The sequence below is a fragment of the Polyodon spathula genome, chromosome 9, assembly GCF_017654505.1.
Source record: "Polyodon spathula isolate WHYD16114869_AA chromosome 9, ASM1765450v1, whole genome shotgun sequence".
Classification (NCBI taxonomy): domain Eukaryota; kingdom Metazoa; phylum Chordata; class Actinopteri; order Acipenseriformes; family Polyodontidae; genus Polyodon; species Polyodon spathula.
Genome location: NC_054542.1, coordinates 49688758 through 49713507, shown reverse-complemented (window position 1 = coordinate 49713507; position 24750 = coordinate 49688758). Strand labels below are relative to the sequence as shown.

General features: G+C 37.3%; 1 protein-coding gene and 2 long non-coding RNA genes across 4 annotated transcripts; 1 reads left to right on the top strand and 2 right to left on the bottom strand.

Annotated features, from left to right (window-relative positions):
• Nucleotides 1-1586: 1586 nt before the first annotated feature.
• LOC121320986 lies at nt 1587-9512 on the bottom strand. 2 transcript variants are annotated; one of them, XM_041259857.1, is made up of 6 exons: nt 9425-9512; nt 8399-8749; nt 7250-7372; nt 3194-3319; nt 2578-2630; nt 1587-1918 (listed from the first exon to the last, which is right to left on the bottom strand). In XM_041259857.1, exons 1-6 carry the CDS (start codon nt 9465-9467, stop codon nt 1793-1795), a joined length of 822 nt encoding a protein of 273 aa, XP_041115791.1. In that variant the 5' UTR covers nt 9468-9512; the 3' UTR covers nt 1587-1792. The 2 variants fall into 2 exon arrangements, with proteins under 2 accessions (XP_041115791.1, XP_041115792.1); XM_041259858.1 differs by lacking the exon at nt 7250-7372.
• A 4690-nt stretch (nt 9513-14202) lies between these two features.
• On the bottom strand, nt 14203-16140 carry LOC121321325. The gene is made up of 2 exons (XR_005950926.1): nt 15985-16140; nt 14203-14715 (listed from the first exon to the last, which is right to left on the bottom strand). It is a non-coding gene; the product is annotated as an uncharacterized LOC121321325 (long non-coding RNA).
• Nucleotides 16141-21268: 5128 nt separating this feature from the next.
• LOC121321148 lies at nt 21269-23432 on the top strand. Its single transcript, XR_005950919.1, has 2 exons — nt 21269-21408; nt 22407-23432. It is a non-coding gene; the product is annotated as an uncharacterized LOC121321148 (long non-coding RNA).
• The last annotated feature ends 1318 nt before the right edge of the window (nt 23433-24750 follow it).

Here is a 24750-nt window from a genome sequence, read left to right as displayed (position 1 = left end):
GTAACTTCTATGTAAATCCGCAGTAATTAGAGACACTTATTGTAAAGTATTACTCAAAGGTCTTTGGATGGTGGCTAATATGTAATTCAGTGCTGTGTCTTAAAATTATTCAAGCAGTGAATCAATTAAAAAAAAATATGGTTATATATATAGAAGTAAAATGACTAACATGTTTGTACACTCATACCAGGCTAGCGTTGTGTTTGTGTGTTTTTATTTATTTAACCACATATGAAATGGAAAAACACTTAAAATGTTCTCATGTCTCATGTATTGCTGTGTATCACATGTCTTAATGCTAACTGATGATTGGTAAGACATATGGAGAATGACTGCAGGCCAGCCGGATATCACTATATGTTTATAACAAAAATAAAAAAAAAGTTTTATTTGAAGCATGTGGTTTGGTCTTCTATGTGAAAACAAACTAGACTGCGGTGATTGTGTGTGTTGAGAACAGGACAATATTGGTTTAAATAAATAAATAACTAAATAAATAAACACCCATTATTCCACAGCAGCAGCGGTTGATGCAGACCAACAGTAAGCAAAGGTAAAAGCAAAACGTAAAGCCAGGTTGGAAAACATTCAGTCTTGTGCAGTAAAATTTCAAAATCATTTCTTTACCAGAATGAATCATCAGCCGGTATTTAGGCGAGTGGCACACTTTTGAAGCATGTAGAATTGAGAAGAAAGAGTGATTTGTCTGCACAAGCCTTACATTTCAGAGCTGCACAGCAAACTCTACAACTACTCTGCACAGAGCTGCCCTTATAAAAGCCCTTTATACCACAGAGCCAGTTCTCAGCAACATGGGCATGTCTGGGGTGAGCACTGTGTTGTATTATACCCGTATGTAGCCCTCCTACACAGACCCTGGCAAATAATGCCATTCAATTCATATTACATTACAAAACGAGTTGCACACATCTTATAAATGTATTTATTGGAGCCCTCATTCAAAATACAAACAGATGTGTTGAGAGCATATTCTGGAGATATGTATTAGAATTTGTAAGGAGTTTATGACAATGGCTGACTGATAAAGACCATAGACATTTTACCTACTGATAGTCTGACTCCTCTGACTGGACTAATACTGTTTGAAAAGCATATGCAAATATAATGATCACTTCTGACTGGCTTCACAGACCCCGATTAGCACTAATCCTGCTCTACCTTACCTACAATATCAATAGGTAGTCCACGATTAGTGCCTATCGGCATCTTTGAAACTAGCCCTTAATGATAAAAAAACATGCAAGCAAACTGTAGTTAAACCATATTAAACAAAACAACTACTAAAACAAAGCAGTCAAAGGTATTGTGCCAAAGACTAATTTACATGAATCACAAGCTTCCCATACAGTTACAAACAACATAACTTTGGGAATGCAATACCGTAACCCAGCCTGAGTAAGAGATTAAGCGTCTCTAATTACTGTGTAGTTACACATAATTACAATGTTATTATGCAGAGTTACAATGAACTTAATATGAATTTTTTTTTACTCTCTCTCTCTCTCTCTCTCTCTCTCTATATATATATATATATGTGTGTGTGTGTGTGTGTGTGTGTGTGTGTGTATCCGAAAGTTTTTAGGTTTAACTACTATGTAAATACATAATAATTAGCCATACTTCATGTAAAGTGTTACCTATTTCTGTTAGGTTCCTAATCTGCCATTCCAGCTAACTATACAGCCCATGGTATCTGTAATTAATGTGTATTACAGTTCCATTTGTTTATGTTCTATGCAGCCTGTGTTTGGAAACAGTGTGTACAGGATTGTTATTCCCGCTGCTGCACTCGCACTTCAGTGTACACACTTTCTTTATTCACTTCTCTCTTCTTTTTTCCAGGTTTATTTCTTCTCTGATCGAAATCCAAGGCAGCGTAATCCAGCATTTGCTGATTCTGCAAAAGAGGCCATTATGGAACAGCTGTTATGGTGCAATGGTATCCCAATGGTATTTATTAACAGTTTGTGTCCATTTTGAATGAGCTATTCAGCTGTTATTACTGATAGTCCATCTCAAGTCATGTGGAAGTGCAGACATTTCTTTTTAACTATATTGGTTGCTATATTGATGTACTGGGACAGTGAAGAACAGCTACACTCAGGTGTGATATTGTGTATGCCTTCCATCAGGCAACATAGCGCTGCCTCCACACTGTGAGCACTGTGTGTACAGTCTGCTGCATGGCTGTTTTTGTTGCTGGTTTTTGTAGAAATGCACAGGGTGAGATCTTTTCCCAGCTCGCACAGCTCCCATTGCTGCTCTTTATTGTAGGTCTTCTTGGACCATGTCATCACTTAAGTAAGTTTGAAACAAAACACTATATGTAGTATTCACATACCTAATTAAAGTTTAAATACCCTTAAAACTACAATTAGAAATGTAGGGAAGTTGTTAGAGTGCTATTACAACCTGTACATTATTATTATTATTATTATTATTATTATTATTATTATTATTATTATTATTAGGGTAAGGATTATACCCTTTTTAACAAAAAAAGTGAATCATATGTTTTAGCATGACTTTGTATTTTTCATAACAAGGAGGCATTACCTGATCATTGGTGGCGTCTGCATTTGTTTGAGCAGCTTGTGCAGCAACATTTCCTAAGAACAGAGCAGAGAAGGACAGAGGTGCTCTTACTCCTCCTTTAATATCATTATTAAAGGTGTGAAACTAACAGGCACATGAACTGATAATCAGACATCATGCAGCTGAACTTCAGCGAAGAGCGGAAACTCAAACAATTCACCTCAGTGATGTGTCCTGATCCAACAGATATCAGAAGAGAATAAGAACATGTACGAACGAGAGGGGGCCATTCGGACAAATGGACAAAAGTTCAGCATCACCCTAAAGAATGAACTCATTTTGCTTCATGAAGTCGAATGAAACCTGCTGAATAATGTTACGTTAACATATTGAATTACATACTGCTTTGTAGCTTTCCCATGCTAAACAAAAAACAGACACCAATCTGCAGTTAATCCTACTTACTTTGTACAATGCTTAAGCATGCTGTAAAACCTCTGATGGCATTCTCTTATCCTTACCATGCATTGACTGAACTGAATCTTGTTAGCATGGTATGCTGCAGACAAAATGTTTGTAAGAAACTACAACTTATACTACCTACAACTTATATCATCTACAACTTATATCATCTTACCTGCAAGAGGTTTGCACTTCCTTGCCCTGGTTCTTGTGCACAGAAGGGCAGCAATTGAAATCAAAAGAAAAATGGATGTTGCAGCCAAAGAACAGATGACTACATTAGGACTGTTTTGATTTCTACCTGTGTGAAAGACAGAATGCATACAACAATTATAATATTTCTTGCACCTTTCCCATAATAAAAACCCAGAATCTTTTGCTCCAGAATGTTTTTCTGGAATGTGAAACATTCTGTTTTCAACAGATCTTTCATTGCAATAACATTATACTCTTTGAAGGAAAGGAACATTGAAAATCTCACCTGCAAAGTCCACCTCGGTTACATTTCCAATAATGACCTCCTCAGATGTCACCACTGCACAATAGTAAGACTCAGCATCCGAGTAGCTGAGCTTCTTATTAAACTCATAAACACACCTGTTGGTGGGAAGCCCAGTCTCTGAACTATCCCCACACTCATGGTTCCCATTTCTATGTGTGTATGTGATTTTTTGAAGGGATTCTCCTGAGATATGCCTGAACCAGTAAACATTGCTCTGGTCTCACTCTACAGTAAACATTGCAGAGTGACATATCACATGGCACTCTCTTTTCTGTAGGTGCAGCTACAGGCTGATGCATCTCATTAGCTGTATAGAAACGGCTCATTTTTTTCATTAGGTCCACTCACCCTGTTGTGGCAGCGGCTGAATACATCGCCAGGGCTTGTTGAAGCTTGGAAACTGAGTTCTGTATTAAGAGATGTTTAAATGCTAGGTGGTTATGAGCTGCAGCTGCAATAACACTGTAGTTCTGAAGAAACTGGATGCTCCCCTTTCTCTCTGACTCGTGCTTGTATTTTTGCCCAGTCTGTGGTGGGTGTTCCGAGAAGGGTGATTTGCATCATGGCCATTAACAAGCAATGTTCCTACACAAGCGTTCAACAATACCCAGGCATCTGCATCGGTCAATCTATGTTGGCACACGACCCTCTCCAAAGTACCGCAAAATATTACAGAGTCATGTTGATTTGGGCTAAACATTCCCACCTACTTAACAAGGGACTCTACCCAACCTGGGGACAATGGCACCAGGGCCGCCATCAGGGGAGGACAACCTTGACAGCTGTCCCGGGCCTGAGCTCTAGGGGGCCCGGGCCAGAGCTTTGTTTATTGTTTTAATTGTATTGCCAAAACACATTTCCTTATGTCCTGAAAATACTTTCAAATAATGTTTGCATTCAAATCATATAATAAGCTTTGAATGTTTTTCCCCCCTTTCCTTGGCTGAGAAATGGTTTGCTCGTGAGCGCGCGACGGACCTCACTCAAACCGTCATCACCAGGGATCCTAGCTTTCCAGAATAAAAATAAATAAATACAAATTCTCAGATTTTAAAAAAAAACATAAAAAACCTATAAACATCTGCGTTATTCCGCAATTAAAATAAAAGGCTAAATTGAGCTCCCACCATCACATAAGTTAAACAAACAGTACTATTGACTAACACTTAACACAAGAAGCATTTATTGGTACTTACCATTTTACTTTAAACATTACAAATACTTTTATGTAATAATAATAATAATAATAATAATAATAATAATAATAATAATAATAATAATAATAATAATAATAAATAATATTCATATCAGTTTATCTCTGCGTTAGTCTTTGTTAATGGGATGGTATTGCCAAACTCCTGAACCCTCAGTTTTACTGAGCAAGTATGTTTACGCAAATTTAAGGAAAATTTGCCTGTATTGATGATTATATATGATACTTGTATTGATTTGATTATCAAACAAACAAACAAAAAGCCTTGCATGCCTTTTGCCCAGCCCCAAGTGTAAAAGAAAAAATTCTCAGACAGCATTGAAAATCTGTGTTTTCCCACGCTATTCCGTAGCGAACGGATTCTTAGCACGTATTAGGCTCTTGCATAAAAGTGTGATTGTAGGCTGATTCAATGTATCATCATAAATCCAGCTTGAGAAAACAAAATAGAGAAAGCAGAAAGAACAGCGAATTGGAGCTGAGAAGCAGGAACCCTATATTAAAGTATTTTGTAAGTGATATAAATAAAGAGAAAAACAAGGCACTTTCACATAGAGAAATTTTGTTGACCTACTGAATGCAATATACAAAATTATACCGCAAACAGTTTTGGGGAAAATCTGCATCGCCATTAGACTCTTTTGCATACTGCCTGTGATTGTTGCTGAGGGAGAAAGAGTTTTCAGAAAACTTTTGATCATCAACATTTTTCTCAAACATACAGGTAGAATTCTTCTTCTGTTGTTAGAATAGTGAGGGATTAGCTACACTAAAAACAACTAAACACATTTCTGCAACACTTTCGGAATACCTTCTTAATGGCATTTAGCGTTTATTATCTAAACGCATTGGTGTTCCAGGAAAAGAAAATCCTCAGAAAATAATTTAAGAAAGAAAATAATTGAACTATGTATATTGTATTTAACCTTGGATGTTGCATATTAATAATATCCCTTTCAAAGTGTTAAAATTATTTCTCAAGGTAAAGCAACACAACACATTACAATAATCTAGTTGGTTGGACATTATGAAAACACATGGTATGTTCAGAGTCGGAACAGTGACTTTTATTTTTAAACAGTGTGTTTTAACTGATACACATCTAAGAACACTTCAACTGGTCTCGATGTATTACCGTGTAGAAGAGCAAGCAGTTAAGCTACTGTCTGTAACTCTGCTCCTGTCTGCATAACGTGGGCTGTTTTTACTTCTTTGGCATGGGTTGTTAATCGTAGGGGAATAAGTACATACACAAACATATGAATGTGTATCTAAATAGTTTAGAAAATAATTATTCAGATAGCTTTGCTGTATTTGAATCAAGATGAATATATGTCTTGGTATATGGGTGACAAGTGAGGTTTTGTTAAAATACTAAGAAAATAAATTATAAAATTAGAAGGTTTTTTACAAGATAAACTGTGTCAATGTGCGCTAACTAAATTAAAGAAGGAAGGGGTGGGGGGGTCTTCTCATAGGACCTGTCCCGGGCCCCAAAGTTCCTGGCTGCGGCCCTGAATAGCACCAATTGAGTAGGAGTTGTAGTTCTTTCAACCATATAATTTTCATCTGGAGTGATAGTAATAGTTTTTACTATACCCATAGGGTAATAGGTAGACTGTGCACTCAGGTTATCATGCCAGTCCCATTCCTCTACAGGAAGGTTAGGTCTGTGATCTTCATCAGCCTCCCTATCTGAGTAAGTATCACTCCCCGTCCATGGGAAGTGCTCCTACTGCTGCAATGTGTCCTCTATACGTCGTAAGATTTTCTTTAAAGTGCAGAATCACACTCTTCTCACCAGGTGCACCTCTTGCCTTGTCTGCTGTTATGTTTAAACATCTCTGTGTTAAACAAATTAAGTCTTCACTTGTTTTTGCAGCTTTCTATTTTCTCTCTCTGTTCTATGTTCTTAATTGCATTGGGTTGCAGCACTCAAAGCACTTTCTTGCGCATTCCTTTTAATTATATCACTAATATCCTTGCATTTCCTTTCTGCTTTGTTTTTTCCTCTCTTTAGCATTTTTCTACATTTTTCTAGCTTATCTTTATGACAGCTTGTCTGCTAGCTATATAACCCTCATGTAAAAGTGAGACTAGTGGGAATTATTCTCCAGGGTAGACCCAGTTGTGTTAAATTATTTGGAAAATACAGAAGAAAAGTTTAATGCTGTAGCCTAATAAGTACATTACAGATGCTTTAAAATAAAATGATCAAACCGTGCAATTTATTTATTAATTTATTTACATTTCAAAAGCACAAAAGCAGATCTTCTTCAGATCGGCTTCGAGTAAAGTAAATTTTTTGCGTGGCGATGGGGGCATTCACAAGATAACCCCAAAAAGATTTAGGGGTTCTAAAAATGTCAGTAAACCCCAAGCCAACGGGTCGTCTCGATCCCGATGGGGCCGTATTTCGGCTCGGGTCTTTCTTCATTCATTTGTTGTTTTCTTTTTTTTTTCTTTTTATTAGCAATGTGTTTTTTTTCGAATGGCAAAAAAAAACAAAATCTCACCCTTACTGTCCTCCTCGGTTTCATTTCCAGTACTGTCCTCCCCACATGTCACCAGTGCACAATAGTAAGACTGCATCGATTCAGAGAGAGGAGGCTGAAGAATCCCTCCTCTGGATTCAATGCCTAAACACAGCCGGGAAGGTATTCATGAATATATTTTTTTTAAATCTCAAAACATATTTTCTTCATCAAACGTGTTTAATTGTCTGTGGAAGGCAAGCCCAGTAGGTATCCAGTAAGAATGAAACACACAGGAATGTGCAGTGGCAGTCTTCCTCTCTCTTCTTTTTGTTATTTGTGCAAGTTCTATTTGGGCATTTTTTTTTCACAAAGAGGCTGCAGCTGCTTTATTATGTGTAATGTGATTTCAAATTGAAGCACCTGCATGTGCTGTTTGGTTATTTACTAGATTGTGTTGAGTTTCCATGTACAATATTATATTTATTTTACAATTTAGTATTTGTGTTTGTATTAAAGGCGTTTACTGTTTTTTTTTTTTTTTTTTTTTTTTAAATACATATATTTAAACAAAGCTTAGGACTTCAAAACAAAGTTTATACAATAAAGTGTTTAAAAATATTTCACCACTTTTATGTATGTCAGTTGCAGTGCTGTTTGCCGCTGATGACGGCGATAATGAAAGATTAGCTGATCTAAATAATTATAAAGATTAGTTTTGATCAGTTTACTGTATAAATAAGGGATTCAAGCCCATGTCCAAGAACACTAGAATGGTAACGGAGAGAGCATTGCTGCCACAACAAGATCACCAAGCAGACTGTTTCAATGCAATGCTGAGCACAAACCCCTGAACATTGTTTAATAACAGCAATTAACATTACCCTGGATAGAATATTCTCTTGAGGATCTGGCTGCAATTGAATATTCTTTGTATTAAAAGATCTCTGAGACAACAGTAGAGACAAGATCAACAGAGGGGAATTGAACTTTAGTTTGACTGCACTTTATGGATTCATTTATAAAACATTTATAAATGTGTTATTACATATTGTGATCCTTATTAACAAGGAACAGAAGCTTCCATTAGCTTCATCCTAATGACACATTACTAGTATAAAGTATAATTTTAAACCAAGAAACATTTTAGAGGAACATTCCAAATATATTTTAATGAACTTTTGAGTTTACCTTTAAGCAGCAGTGCAGTTCCAGTCCTAAAATGCATACGACTGTCTCTCAGCTCTGCGCAGTAATAAACAGCCACATCCGATGATTCCATCTTTAAAATTGTGAGGGTAAAACTGCCGGCATTTGTTTGTGTTTTGAAACGTGAATTATTGATAAATTCTCCAAGAAAGGTAGGCTTTGATTGTCCATCATATATCACCATATACTTAGGAGGCTGTCCAATGACTTGCTTGAACAAAAAAAAAGTGCCGTGCTGAATATGTGATGTAGAGCACTCCAGAGTCACAGACTCTCCAAGCTGGGCTGTCACTGATAGATGTGGCTGGACAATGCGCTGTGCTGGAATTTCATCTGTAAATTACAAATCATGACTGTGAGGGTCTTCAGACAATTAACACACAAGCTTCCCATCTAAATATCAAACTATCCCAGGCATCTGTTTAAACTACCATGAGCTTCAGTTCATTAAAAAAGGTCTGATATACAGCAGACTCTCGCTAATACGAAGCATGCTAGAATATTGAAAGAAAGTAATATATTAACTGTAAAAAACAAACTTCATAAAATAAACTGTAAGAATTAAAAACATAAAACAATGACTAGCAAGGTATTTCTAGCATGGCACAGATTGTGATCAGGACTAATCAATTCACCAATCTAAACAAGGTCCAGTCCTAGTATGTTCGGATTAGCGAGTTAGCGGGAGCTGTTTTAATTATTAATTAATTAACAAGCACAGTGATGAGACCCCTTTAATGTTTCTCATATTTTATTTTGTAAAATTGGACGTCAGCGCAGATTCAAATTCCTTTCATTTTTATGCAAATTACAAACAAAAAATAAATGCAAGATAAAACTCTACTAAAGAGCTGGCTGCTGTTTTTGTGTCTGACCATTTGCTTCAGTTACAAATTAAATGTTTCTGCAGGAAAATAAATGTATATCATATTAAAATGGTTTTTGTAGCAGTTTTCTATTTGATGTAGTTTACTGATGAAATGAATAAATAAACAGGTTCACACTTACATGCGATGCAGAACAATGCATTGAGCAAGAAGAGTCTGTTCATTTTAGCAGCTCCTCTGATCTGATGACTGGTTTTCTGTTGAGTGAACAAAAGATGAAACGGAATGCAGTATGTGACTTGAAAAATGTACCTCTCAGCAACGCAATAGGCAGGCCATCTTATGTGATTGGGTGACTGAATCAGGAAAACTATGCCCTGATTTCAACATGTGAAAGTATCTATTATAAAGAAAAGCTTTATAGCCTGCATATACTGTAAACCAGACAAGAGCCATAGATGCCTTTTTGAAGTTAGCTGGGGCTTATAGGTGCAGATCTGAGAACCTTTCAATACATTCAGCAATTACTATTGATTATAATTTATTGATTGATTGATTGATTGATTTAAATATTTCAAAAAGTGAATCAGGCTGTTAATTTAAACAGAGTGCATGGTACCTCAGTATTTATTTCTGAAAGGTAATAAAAGCCAACATAAATAAAAGGGTTCACTTCTTCAAAGTGTCTTGCTATAAACTGACTAGAATATGTATTGGCTTTCTGACAAAATAATTTTTTTTTTTTCATTTTCATGGAAAAAGAGGATATTCTAGAGCTTGTTGCAGTCTGGCCAAGTGGCCTCTATACTCAGAAAACAAGTAAGAGAAAGCAGTTAAATAGAGAAAGCAGTTAAATACTTGTTTACTGTAGTTTGTTTTGGCAATAGCATTTATTACAGTTGTATTGTTCTAATGCTGGATGTATACCACACTTGTAAAGAGATTCCTGACATTTTAAATGAGAAACCAAAGCTGTCACGCTTGAGACCCATGATGAAGTTTTAAACATGGTTTTAGGTCTGGCTGAATTTATTCTGTGAAAGTACAAGTCACAGTTGTCTTTACAGTATTTCTCTGTGGTGGGGGACACACTTCTATACTGCCTCTACTTAGATATTTAAATCATATGTGTGCTTGGTACACATTAAGAAAGATAAGCTTTTCCTAGAAGATTTTTCACCTATCCACACAGATTGTCTGTCCACAGTGTCACAATTTGTCATCACACCCAGTGAACAATGATCAGCAGTCATCAGTCAGCATCAGCACGTATTTAGAACGATGCAGAGTTACAGCCATGTTCACTTAGTTTATTTTAAGACACCCAGACAATTACCCTGAAATGTGTGAGGATTCAGAGTTCGGGTTCATGCACACCCCTGCTATCTTTGTCTCCTTCTTCAGTTTTTTTTGATTTGCTTGATTTGTTAAAAAATATACACAGATTGTAACAGGCAAGACCTCTTGGGAGGGAATTGGAATTGTCCTTTTTGATGAAAAACTCAATATAAACTACATGTGAACAGGTGAACATTTCCTATAGTAAATCAGAAGACTGCTCATGTAAAAATGGAGCATTTGAATAATTGTAATAGTTTCAGCACCATCAGAAACCATTACAAGTGATCCTAAGAGTAGGTAACAGTAAAACGTTATTTTATTATGACAACAAACGTTGTTTCAATTATCAAAGTCTCTGCACTGGCAATGGAAGCAGGTCCAGGTACAGAACACTACTGACAATTTTACAAGAACCATCAAAACATCTGACAACACAGGCCTTCAGAAATCATTGGTGCTGAAGAAAAAAAAAGAAAGTCATACTTCTGACAAGTTGGACCGTGTCTTGTATTGGTAAACAATTTTTTTTTTTTTGTTGGAAAGACCTTTTTAATCATTGGATCTTTATGGTTCATATTTCATACAGAATTCTGTATTGGTCAATGGATCTTTTTATATTGTTTTCAATAGAAATCAGTTACAGGACTGGCAATGTGTGTTTCTAATGTTGTATTTATACCAGCTTTTTAATCTACTCCATACCATTAAAAAACAGAGATGCTGAGCCGTCACAGTGAGGATGCTAAAGACAGAGATGCACACGTGGGTTTGGGTCAGGCTGAATTTACTGTGTGAAAGTACAAATGACTAGCAGTGCTGTCTATATTTCTGTGGGTGATGGTAGAACCCATATACTGTCTGCACTTAAATGTCAGGAGAAATAACAGCTGAAAGCTAAAATACCAGTGAAGGGTCTTGTGGCTGATCAAAGAGATCCAGACAGGTTGTGTTAAATGTTTGCACAGCATGTTAAACAGGGTCTAAAAATGAACTCTTCTGGTATGACAGCTCTTGGAATTAAGTAGGCACCAAGGGGCATTCTGGGAGCTTGTTGTAGTCTGGCCAAGACAAAGACACCTAAACACCCTGTTGGAATCCTGTGATCGCTGTTAGGGTGAACCAGGATTGGAGTTTAAAGAAGAAGGCTGGGTGTGTAGCCAGAGTCGGGGTTTGTTTATTCTCAAGAAGGAAGATTAGTTCAGGTTCGGCAGATCCCCCTAAAGTATAACGAGGTGTATAAGATCCCTTTATCATGGAGCAGAGATGCCGTTTTCACAAAACCTTTTATTTTATAGTTTTTGTACACTGTTCTTGCTTTTGTGCATTCCCATATATGTCCTCTGTGCGCTTCAATTGCTGGTAGTGTTCCGTGCATGTATGTGTGTGTGTGTGTGTGTGTGTGTGTGTGTGTGTGTGTGTGTGTGTGTGTGTGTGTGTGTGTGCGTGCGTGCGTGTGTGTGTGTGTGTATGTGTGTGTGTGTGTGTGTGTGTGTGTGTGTGTGTGTGTGTGTGTGTGTGCATGTGTGAGTGTGTGTGTGTGTGTGTGTGTGTGTGTGTGTGTGTGTGTGTGTGTGTGTGTGTGCGTGCGTGCGTGCGTGTATGAGAATGTGTGTGTGTGTGTATGTGCGTGTGTGCATGTGTGTATGTGAGTGTGTGTGTGTGTGTGTGTGTGTGTGTGTGTGTGTGTGTGTGTGTGTGTGTATGTAAGTGCATGTGTGCATGTGCGTGTATGTGCCTGTGTGTGTGTGTGTGTATGTAAATAAACATGTGCTTCTGCATGGCATCTCAACCTCAACCTCCGTCTTGATCTCCAGCCTGTCACTCAGCAGCGAATACGCACCCACATGACACTCACCTGTTACACATGGGGTCTGGGATTTAAAGTGGGGAATGCATGCAGTGTCCCCTAATGCAATGCATGTGAAAAGCAATGTGCAAAGTTTTACATTAAAAACAAATGCTGGACAGTGATGTATTGACATAGTTAATTACATACTATTCCAGACCAATCTGTAAGACAAATGGTATAAATACTGTACTTTACATTATTATTATTATTATTATTATTATTATTATTATTATTATTATTATTATTATTATTATTAATTAATTAAATTATGTATTTATTTATTAGCAGGCGCCCTTACCTAGGGTTAGATACAAAATGCAATGACTTTAGTCCTAATAACAATTAATATAAAACACAGTACGATTTGATTTCGGGGCAGTTCAAGAGCAGATAACAGTGTTGATAGTTACATCAGGGCTAGATGCGAATGCTGGTGAAGTACAAAATACTACAGATTGGGTTAAATGCATTATTAAATAGAGTTAAATGGGGAGCAGATAAATGCTAGTCAAAGTGCATTAAAGGCAGAGTGTTATATTGTGCAGAAGGGAAGAGTTTTCCAGGTGTTGTCTGAAGAGGTGTCTCTTGAGGAGGTGCTGGAAGGGGGTCAGGAACTGGACATTCCTGACATCCATAAGATGGTCGTTCCACCACTGCGGGGCGAGGGTGGAGAAGAATCGGGCTCTGGAGGCAGGGGAGCATAGTGGAGGTACAGCCAGTCTTCTAGTGCAGGCAGAGTGGAGAAGTCGGGTGGGGGTGTAGGGAGAGATGAGGGTGTGGAGGTAGCTGGGTGCAGTCTGGTCAAGGCATCGGTAGGCGAGTACAATAATCTTGAACTGGATGAGAGCTGGAGCGGACAGGTGGCGGACGCAAGGAGGCTGGCCAGGAGGGAGTTGCATTAGTCTAGGTAGAAGGGTACCAAGGCCTGGATGAAGAGTTGAGTGGAGTAGTTGGCGAGGAAGGGTTGGATTCCTCGTATGCTGCTCAAAAAGAATTGGCAGGTGCTTGCTAGAGTGGAGATGTGCAGAGGTCCATAATATTTATTCAGTTGTGTTGCTCTAATACTGCATGTATACCACCCTTTTAAAGAGCTTCCTGCCATTTGAAATGACCAGAGACACTGTAGCTATCTTCAGAGTGTAGTACAAAGCAGAGCTGTCTATGAAGTATTTATGTGTGGTGGTGGATAAACTTGGATAATGCCTCTACGTAGATATTTAAATAACGTACTTCGTACACATTAAGAAATAGAAGCTTTTCCTAGCTTTTCAGCCAGAATGGGTCTAGATATTAATCAATCTGATCCAGACAGATTGTCTATCAATAGGGTCACAATTACAGTTTCTTGGAGCACAACCTATAAGATATGCACTGAGCTTATTGTACTCCAGATATTTGCAAGACCACACTCTAGCTAAGCTTCACTTTACTGGCTGAAATCAAACCACATGACACATACCATACAGGAAATGAGTCGCCGACAGGAAGAAACAGCGTGTCAAGGCTGTAGAAGCTGCACTGCAGTCAGAGCTCTCTAATTTAAAGAGGGACTGCAGTGCTGTATAAAGAGCATATATTACGTAGACCCATGAGCCCTTAATAAAATAGTGTGCGGCAAAGAAAACTGACATCTTGTTTTAGTTTTAATAGCTTTTATCATAGAAGTGTGATCTAGGACAGCTCACCTTTTTATTTCTGACTTTCTATGCCCTGCCTTCAGCAGCATTTTTAATTAAATAACCTAAAAATCAATGAATAAATACAAGGTGTATTGCAAGAATGCATAGTTTATTGTGCATTTACTGACCCTTAAGGTACAATTGTGGTTACAGGCATAGTTCTTATCTGCTTAGGCAAAACAAAATACAATCTTCATAATTTGGAAGCAGTTTAAACAGATTGCTTTGCAATGCAGGGAGAATTAGCCATATTTACTGTTATGAAAATACTGCAGTTCAGTGGAATAACTCCACAGTAATAGAATCCTTCATATTTGTCCTTGGTCATTGTCCGCTTCAGTCTGTGGTGTGGAAATTTAGGACATCTGGACATTTCCTACCATTGCAATAGCAAAACTAAAATATCTATATGCATTTAATAAGCTTCTTTATTTGTGAAAATGTTCCTTTTTGGGGGCTTCAGCCCAGAATCTCACCTTTGCTCATACTTCATTTTGGGTTATTCTCTTCTTAAGATCATTGTAATTATTGGAATTGCAATGACAAGACATCCACTCCTTGCAAACGAGAGAATCACAAGTACGTGCATACTCTGGTTATAATCTGAAATGTAAATGAGAGGCATATAAAATGTTAATGCAGCAGGAAAACTGGCTTTGGGTAAAGAGCATTTTCAGCATTGCGATGGGTCATTCACAAGAGAACCCCTAGCTGAACACAAAAACATTTCGGACTTCTAAAAATGCAAATGAACCCCAAGCTGATGGGGTCGTATGAGTAAGTGTGTATGTACTAAATAACTATTATGTAGAATGAGTAACATGTTTGTACACTCATACCAGGCTAGCATTGTGTTTGTCTGTTTTTACTGGATACAGTGTGAGTAAGTGTGTATGTACTAAGTAACTATAATATATATATATATATATATATATATATATATATATATATATATATATATATATATATATATATATATATATATATATATATTACTATTTACAGACATATTAAGCAACACTTTTGGTTTTGTGTAATATTCTCACCATATATGAAGTGTAAAACACACGCATTGTTTACAGTAGTTATTCACGTTTCCAAATTATATGTTAGTGCTGCGCGGGCCAGTCATATTTTACCCAAACCCGTTAAACTTTGACCCGCATCTGATCTGACCCAACTGAAGTTATATTAATATTCATCTGAACCCGACCCAACACCTGACACAACTATTATGTATAAAATACACAGGCTTATCTTTCCATTTGTCATGAAGATAACGAATCCCAAAATAATATTCAACATTTAATCTTGAATTCATGTTCTTGAAAGCACATTATTTTGATTGCCCTGCCACTGCTGATTCCTTGACGTTCACAAACATGCCGACAAATATTAGAAGTCCCAGTTTTATGACTATCATACTTGTAAAGGGCATCACAATGCAAGCACACCACAAAGTCTTTGTACTCATCGTTTTCCGCGTTGACGACCGCTCAAATGAGCTCCACACTTATGTGTCTCTCTCTGTCTAGTGTTAAGTTTTCTAGAGTGCAACATTTAAATTAACAATACCACATATGTTTAAAGTTTAGCAGAGTGATTGTATTTAAGTTAGGGTTAAGGTTAGGGTAATGTGCGATGTGACTATTATATTTTGCAAGGTGTTTAATACATTTGAAATGTATTTGAAATTTTGCAGCTGTAAGCAGTATTTGAAAATTCTGTGTGACACACCTGACATGCTTTTCCAGGAGAATGGAATTATGCCTAGGTTTCTCTCTGCATTGATTTTTTAAATGTTTATTTGTTTATTTTATTAGCAATGTTTTATTATTGCATGGCAGTGTGCAAGAAAAAACAAAATCTCACCCTTACTGTCCTCCTCGGTTTCATTTCCAGTACTGTCCTCCCCACATGTCACCAGTGCACAATAGTAAGACTGCATCGATTCAGAGAGAGGAGGCTGAAGAATCCCTCCTCTGGATTCAATGCCTAAACACAGCCAGGAAGGTATTCATGAATATATTTTTTTTAAATCTTTGAATCACTTTTCACATTTAAACATGGATTCAAATTGGTGGTGCAATGTGATTATATTTGAATCTTTTATGTTTAAAAATGTTTAACCTTGGATTCATTTTGAACAATGATTACATACAGACCCTGGTTATCTGAGTTAGTGGTTAATCCATGTTGGTGCAGTCCACCCTCAGTTGATTATTTCTGGTTTGGTAACTTTGTGTTTCTCCTTTCTGAAATAAACAAGTCAATAGCTTTGAGTATTTTAGACATTCTTTTGCTGTGTTCTGATTGGTAGTAATACAATGAGAATGTGTGCTTAATATTTTCAAAGTGTACTAAATGCCATGTGCCAGACCCGAACACACTTCCATATAAATCCCTCACAGGACGCCTGCCACTGTATTAATGTACAGTGATTGCCAAAAGTTTAGCATCACCTAGAATTCAGTTTTTTTTCAGTTTTTTTATGTGTGTTATTATACGCACGTGCAAATGGCACGTACCACACACAATAACAGTCAAGCATTACGCTTAAGTCACTCTCCCAGTACAGAGTTTCATGATGACTGGAATAAGAGTTTGACAAAAACAACATTTTCAAAATAGGCCAAAAGCAATTCTTCGCTTCGATACTTTGCTTAGTTTTTTTTTTCCAGGTTGTTTGAAATCTCCCACAGATATACTGAAATGCACACCATAGTGCTGAAGTAAAATTAAGGGTATAAAGCCGTATCAGAAATGCAATGTATACATGAGCTGTTTCTGCATTACATCATTTATAATTTTTATAAATATTAATGTTTTAGAACTAATGTAGAGAACAGGAGCTTGAATTGCAAATACTAAAATTCAACAGAACCATCTCTCTCTCTCTCTCTGTCTCTCTCCCTCTCTCGCTGTATCATTTGTTAGCTCTTTAGTGTTTATGATCAACATTTGAATCATTGATTTCTAAGAACCTATTTTTGTAGAGGTTTCCTTGAACAGAATGTGAAGATAACACCTCTTGTCACAAAGCATACATCACACATACCAGACTGGAACTTGTTAATGTTTACAGTAAATTGAGGTTTGACCACCTGCAGCAGAGAGCTCTGATGAGGGAGTGCAGTAAACCATAGTCTGCATGCCCAACTCAGAGAGCACATTTCAACCAACAAGTCCAGTTAGCACCTCTGTGTTTATTCTTCTTGTGGTCAATGTGCCTAAAAGTCATTAAACAGAGTCTTTAAAAGATCAGGTCACTCAAACTTTTCTTGAGGCTGTATTTATTTTAATTGAAAGGGATGTTTTTATTACCATTAAACATTGTATTTGAATAATGAATCTCTGTTGGTTGGTTTAATTTCATGTTGGAGCCAGATAGTGTGTACAGTACAGTTGTGTATGCTATGTGTACATGTTACATACATGCCTGCATTTTTAATCTATATTTTAATAATCTTAATAGCAGCTGATCAAAATACTGCCACACTTTAATTATATTATAAACCATGAAACCACTCGGCCACTCAAAACATTCTAAAACATCTTATTTTGTTTTGCACTAAATGCTGTCTTGTGCACGATAGACTTCCATCTGACAACTGGCATGAAGTGTTCTGTTTTTTTAATTAAAACATGGCTTTGTAATAAATGTGTATGTAGAGTTGACCCTGTGTCTTCTGGTAAGTGAGAAGACTCTCATACAATGAGAGATGGGTCAACTGTACATATTAACTTCTGTATTAATAATTGCAGCCATGGTGCATGAAACAGGGTTTACACTGTACTGACAGATTAACAGGGTTTACAATGTACTGACAGCTTAACAGGGTTTATAATGTACTGACAGATTAACAGGGTTTATAATGTACTGACAGATTAACAGGGTTTAACAGGGTTTACACTGTACTGACAGTTTAACAGGGTTTACACTGTACTGACAGTTTAACAGGGTTTACACTGTACTGACAGTTTAACAGGGTTTACACTGTACTGACAGATTAACAGGGTTTACAATGTACTGACAGTTTAACAGGGTTTACACTGTACTGACAGATTTAACAGGGTTTACAATGTACTGACAGTTTAACAGGGTTTAACAGGGTTTACAATGTACTGACAGTTTAACAGGGTTTACAATGTACTGACAGACAGTACTGACAGGGGTTTACACTGTACTGACAGGGGGTTTACAATGTACTGACAGTTTAACAGGGTTTACAATGTACTGACAGATTAACAGGGTTTACACTGTACTGACAGTTTAACAGGGTTTACACTGTACTGACAGTTTAACAGGGTTTACACACTGACAGGGGTTTACAATGTACTGACAGTTTAACAGGGTTTACAATGTACTGACAGTTTAACAGGGTTTACACTGTACTGACAGCTGTACTGACAGATTAACAGGGTTTACAATGTACTGACAGCTTAACAGGGTTTACACTGTACTGACAGCTTAACAGGGTTTACAATGTACTGACAGCTTAACAGGGTTTACACTGTACTGACAGTTTAACAGGGTTTACAATGTACTGACAGTTTAACAGGGTTTACACTGTACTGACAGAACTGACAGTTTAACAGGGTTTACACTGTACTGACAGAACAGGGTTTAACAGGGTTTACAATGTACTGACAGCTTAACAGGGTTTACTGAATGTACTGACAGTTTAACAGGGTTTACAATGTACTGACAGTTTAACAGGGTTTACAATGTACTGACAGTTTAACAGGGTTTATTTTAACAGACAGGTTTAGTTTAACAGGGTTTACACTGTACTGACAGCTTAACAGGGTTTACAATGTACTGACAGCTTAACAGGGTTTACACTGTACTGACAGATTAACAGGGTTTACAATGTACTGACAGATTAACAGGGTTTACACTGTACTGACAGATTAACAGGGTTTACAATGTACTGACAGATTAACAGGGTTTACAATGTACTGACAGATTAACAGGGTTTACACTGTACTGACAGATTAACAGGGTTTACAATGTACTGACAGATTAACAGGGTTTACACTGTACTGACAGATTAACAGGGTTTACAATGTACTGACAGATTAACAGGGTTTACAATGTACTGACAGATTAACAGGGTTTACAATGTACTGACAGATTAACAGGGTTTACACAGGGTTTACACTGTACTGACAGATTAACAGGGTTTACAATGTACTGACAGATTAACAGGGTTTACAATGTACTGACAGCTTAACAGGGTTTACACTGTACTGACAGATTAACAGGGTTTACAGGGTTTACACTGTACTGACAGATTAACAGGGTTTACAATGTACTGACAGCTTAACAGGGTACAATGTACTGACAGGTTAACAGTTTACAATGTACTGACAGATTAACAGGGTTTACACAGTGGGTTTACTGACAGCTTAACAGGGTTTACAATGTACACTGTACTGACAGATTAACAGGGTTTACAATGTACTGACAGATTAACAGGGTTTACAATGTACTGACAGATTAACAGGGTTTACAATTACTGACAGCTTAACAGGGTTTACTGTACTGACAGATTAACAGATTACACTGTACTGACAGCTTAACATGTATTTAAGAAGAAACAGTTTGATGAAGCAACAGGGTTTACCTTGTGACACTTTAAGGGGTTAAAAAATAGTGTATATTAACAACATGTATTATTATGTACTGACAGCTATTTACAATTAAATTTTTAAACAAATAAAATATTAATTGCTTCGGTAGCTAAGAGAAAACCATTATAATTATTGAAATACTGTCACCCTAAGGAACAGGAAATAGATATTAATATTACCAGTGTAAGTCTATAAAATATTTTTTTCACAGAGAAATTCTATTTTTACAGCATCATTGCTGAAACGATCTTACTTTCGCTGGTATAATGCAGTATTTTAAATACTGTCATTATAATTTTATCTCCATATATTAATTTCTCTATCATATTATTTTTCACAGCGCGATTGAAAATTTACCTTTGCCGTGGGAAATAATAATATAATAATAATAATAATAATAATAATAATAATAATAATAATAATATGGTTTCTGCAGGTTTTTTTTTATTTTTTTTTAATTTCATAAAGTTCTTGGCATGATATAAAAACTAATTTCATGTTACATACAGTAACAGTAGTTCCAATAATCATAATATATGGATTTCATGTTTAGTTTAGCAAGAAAATGAATTACAGTCAGTTAAAGTTTTCTACAGATGCCAAAGGAAGGCAGGCAGACAGCAGTGCAGACTAATATTTAATATAGGCTGACCTTTAGAACACATGCTGATTCTAATTATTACACACAGGGACAGATTCTCATAGCTATTTACTCACTCCAAATCCTCATTAATGCAGTTTTTATCTGTACATGCAGGGGTTAATTTGTAAACAAAAAGGTACAGATTGCTATAATTAAGGACGAGAGATAGTATTTCTTCTACCATATTCCACTGCCCTTGATGTACAGTAGCTTCCATATAATGTGCATCTAGTTCTCATGTGCTGTGAGTTTCATGCCTTATTGCTGGGTCGGTAGCTGCTTTTTTTTTTATACGGTTCATTGCAAACTGTATAATTCTCACCTGTTATACTAAACGGTACAGGATCTAGGATCCGCTGTGATCCGGCACACACGAGCCCTGAAGACATGAATATACTTTTAACATGTCGCATACTTTTTGTAATTGTACTTGAAATGTTATTACAAAGTGTTCATCAGTCAGACCTGTTTTATTTTGAACTTTAAACTGCCTGAAATAGTTTTTACATTCTGAGTTGCTGGGCGTATTCTTCAGTAGCCTGCTGATTAATACTGGCCTAGAGAGCACTCTTCTGAGCAGTAATACATGTACGTGCACATACAGCAAGTTCAAACGAGTGTTCGTGAAATGAGTCTTCATGATCCTCATGATACACACATATATATATATATATATATATATATATATGCATTCTATATAACATCATCTGGTCCTTTTGAGTCCTTTCAGGGGCCCCTTCTCTACACAGAACCATACTTTATAACACCACTCGAGCTGCTACTAGTGCTACATAAAGCTGATACTGCAGTGGCTCTTCACGGCCAGTAGATGGGGCAGGCTCGCCATCTAACATGTCTTCTTGTTTACGAGCCCTTTGTTTGAAGGGGCAGTGAGTAATGATTGCAGTTATCAAGGTGTCCAGGAGTTTTCCATATGTCTGCTTTAATCACTGCTGGAGGCAGTTTTTTTTTCACCCGTGACACGTCTGTTTTGGGACTGTAATGAAAACAACGAGGTAAGATTTTTGTTTTACTAATTTAAAAGTTGCATGGCTTTTCATTTACTCATTGTGAGTGAACTGGGAGCTCCTGATGAAGACACCAATATAACATGTGGTTGCTACAGTAGCTCTATCCAACCTTTCTTTGGCTAAAAGAGACAATGTGTTTTTAGAACTGACCGGCAGCTGTGCCCATTGTGTTAGCTAGTGAAAGGTGATAACAGTTATTCTGTTACTGTGCTGGCCACTGTGGGTCAGTAAAAGGGTTTGCTCTTGAAGGGTCATTTCTGTGCTGAATGCTAGGTGTTTATAGTCATTCTTTATACTTTTCTTTTTCCTACTTTCTTTCAGGGTGTAGTTTTATATTGTTTGTTTAAATATTAATTTAACTGTTCATCCACGTTTTTGGTTTGATCAAGGTCTGAACTGATGTGGTATGTGTGACGTGTCTGAATAATAATAATAATAATAATAATAATAATAATAATAATAATAATAATAATAATGTACAAACATACTTTAAATAATAATGACTGGAAATGCTTAGAATTGAAACCCTATTAACTTCCGCCAATGATATTGCAGACCCATTCATACACGAGTCACACAGTCCTGGTGGAGCACAGGTTAGGGAAGTGGAAGATGATTGCAATGGTGGGTGTCTGATGTGCACTAAACCCATAAGGGATGCACTTACATTGATTGTCCTGGCATGTGTTGATTGTATGAGTGGTCCCAATGATCTCATTGAAATGTTGAACAATGTAAAGCTGTCCCACATGCCAACAGCAATGCACAGCTGCACTGAGGATGAGGCTGGGAGACACAGACAGGCTAGTGGGTACAGCTATTAGACTGCTAATGGTTACTCATTGGGGTCAACATGCCATCACTGTTCTCAACCTGCCACAGCCAGAATGGGGAATACTCCGTTATTACAGTGACTGTATTAACACTTTATTAGTGGGACCCCCTTTTATTGTACTAATTATCTTTATTTGCTGCCATTCCAGGTGCATCGCTGTAGACTGATGCATCCTGTTGCCTTCCCTGTACATCCCATAGCTACACCACTGGAGAGTACAACACATGCAGCAGCAGGAATGTTTCATCTACAGAGCTGGATTTAAAACTAAAAGCTGTTAGCACCCCTTTAATTAGCTGCAATGTTTCATTTTGTAACTATCTTCTATCAACAATCTTTGTAATACAAAATAGAAGCCATGTAGGTTCTGGATTGAATATGTGTGACATCTTTAAAAATGAGATGAAGACAACTAGCTACAGAAAGGTGAGGCAGCCTGGGCTGTGCCCTTGAGATACAGCTGCTCTGTTCTGAGTGTGTAACATGGTGCTGCCGCTAGGTGGCAGTCACGTTCCATTAGTTTGGGAAGAGGACACTAAGACAAATCATCTGACCGGCCCTGTAAGGTTTGCTTTAAAGCACTTACAAATTGTGTACGTAGAGAATGACAGCATTGGAACTCACAGCTGCAAAGCTCTGCAAACTACGATTCCTGGGTGAATGCTCACAACATTCTTCAAGAGTTCAGCCTTCTGCACCCTCTTAAGATGCCTGCTTCATACCAAGCCGGGCACTGCTGGCTCACCAGATTGTTTCTCAGGTAGTTTTAGCTGCAGCCCCGCTGCCTGTGTCTATTTGCATTCTGATAGGACACCAGTCAGCATGACTCACCAAACCTATTGGCCACTGATCTGGGCTACTTGCATGCAAGGAGTTTTGTTTTGTTTCTGAACCTGCTTTATTCTTTATTTAATGAATGTCCAGAAAGCAGAAGGAATGTTAACATCGTCAGGTATTATACATTCACATGGGGGCATGTTAGCTTTAGAAATGTTTATCTGTAAAACAATTTGTTTAAGGGCCTTTGAGGTATCGTACATGAACACTGCTAGCATTTTCACAGCTGTTAACCATCTGATATAATGGCATTGCTGTAACATACTTTACTACATTGTACATTGTTGTGTTCAAGTGAAATTATGAGAGTTGTAAAAATAAACTCTGACAGACAGTGTGTTTATGTGTTGAGTCAGGACTGAATTGCACTTCCATCACACAGCATAGCCATGCATGACTAAACAACTGTTTAAATAATACAACGTCACTTAATAAAAGGTGTGTTACCACAGTCTACAAGTCATAAACAGGGACTTCAAATTCATGTCTGTTGGGAAAGCATTTAATGCTCATCGAGATTTGCTTAATTACTAGAAAGTGTCGTACTCGTCCTTTTCATGTCCTCCAAACATTGCATACACAATTCTGCAATCAAATGTTTTGAGTAAAGTTTCCTGAACAATCCTCTGGAAAGCAGGCTGGCAGTCGAGGATGATTGGATGTGACCAGAGAATCCTGTTGTCGGTTATGTCTTTTGACAGTTTGTTTTCCTCCACTGAACTGCGCAATGCATGCAGTCCTGAATAACTGTGGTCTAATGCTTTAACCACCGCAAGAAATGAGATGTGATATTTATATATCTCAACAAATAAATAAATAAGATCACCCTAACTGTACTCTAGAAACTCATTTTACAATTGGATTACATTGACCCGGGAGTTTAATGTAAGTGACTGTCAGGCATAAATGACATTAAACTTGTAAGCAAGTCCGTTTGAGTGCAGTGCCTATACAGATGAAAGATTTTTTTTATCCAACTTTGGTATCACTTGTTGCATGTCTGTAAATGAAGGTAGAGCACAATTTGCACTCACAGCACTGTATCCAGCGCCTTCCATTTAATGTCACATCACAAGAACCTAATGTCTGAATTTTATGTCCTAAGCATTGTTGCAACTTTTGCAAAACTGAAGCATCCTGCCTGCCTGTCTGTTGTTAGACGTTGTTGTTTGTTAGATGTTGTTGTTTGCTAGACGTTGTTGTTTGTTAGACTTTGTTATCATCCCCAGAAGCACGACCAACCAGATATACAGTAGTAACACATGCACTGTCATTACTGACCAAACCTCCTTGATTGCACCATATACTGTACCTTTTCACCTATTATAATGAAGTCAGGCACCCTAACTCAAGTGTCTTGATTCAATATGAAGTGGGTCACTTCTGCACCTAGGACCTACAGTAGGGATTGAACTGCTTAGCATCAGCATTCTTTTACCTTCTGAGGAAGTGAAAACACACTGTATAGATTTACCAATACAGGGCATGGACAACACATTTAGATCAAGGGGTGGCAACATGCTGCTCTTCCAGCCTATTGAATTCAAATTTCGATCCAACCAGACACTTCATTATTTAATGGATCCTCATACGGGTCAATTCAATAACTAAGGAGGAGCAAAGTCCTGCAATGAAAGGCTGTAGACTGGTAGAAC

Bases quoted from the DNA above. Each gene is read 5' to 3' on its own strand.
- LOC121320986 (XM_041259857.1), bottom strand. From the start codon at position 9,467: ATGAACAGACTCTTCTTGCTCAATGCATTGTTCTGCATCGCAT. The intron at 3,320-7,249 runs GTGAGATTTTGT...TCTTTCACACAG, and splicing joins AACCGAGGAGGACAGTAAGG to GTAGAAATCAAAACAGTCCT. The intron at 1,919-2,577 runs GTAATGCCTCCT...CCTCTTTTGCAG, and splicing joins CAGACGCCACCAATGATCAG to AATCAGCAAATGCTGGATTA.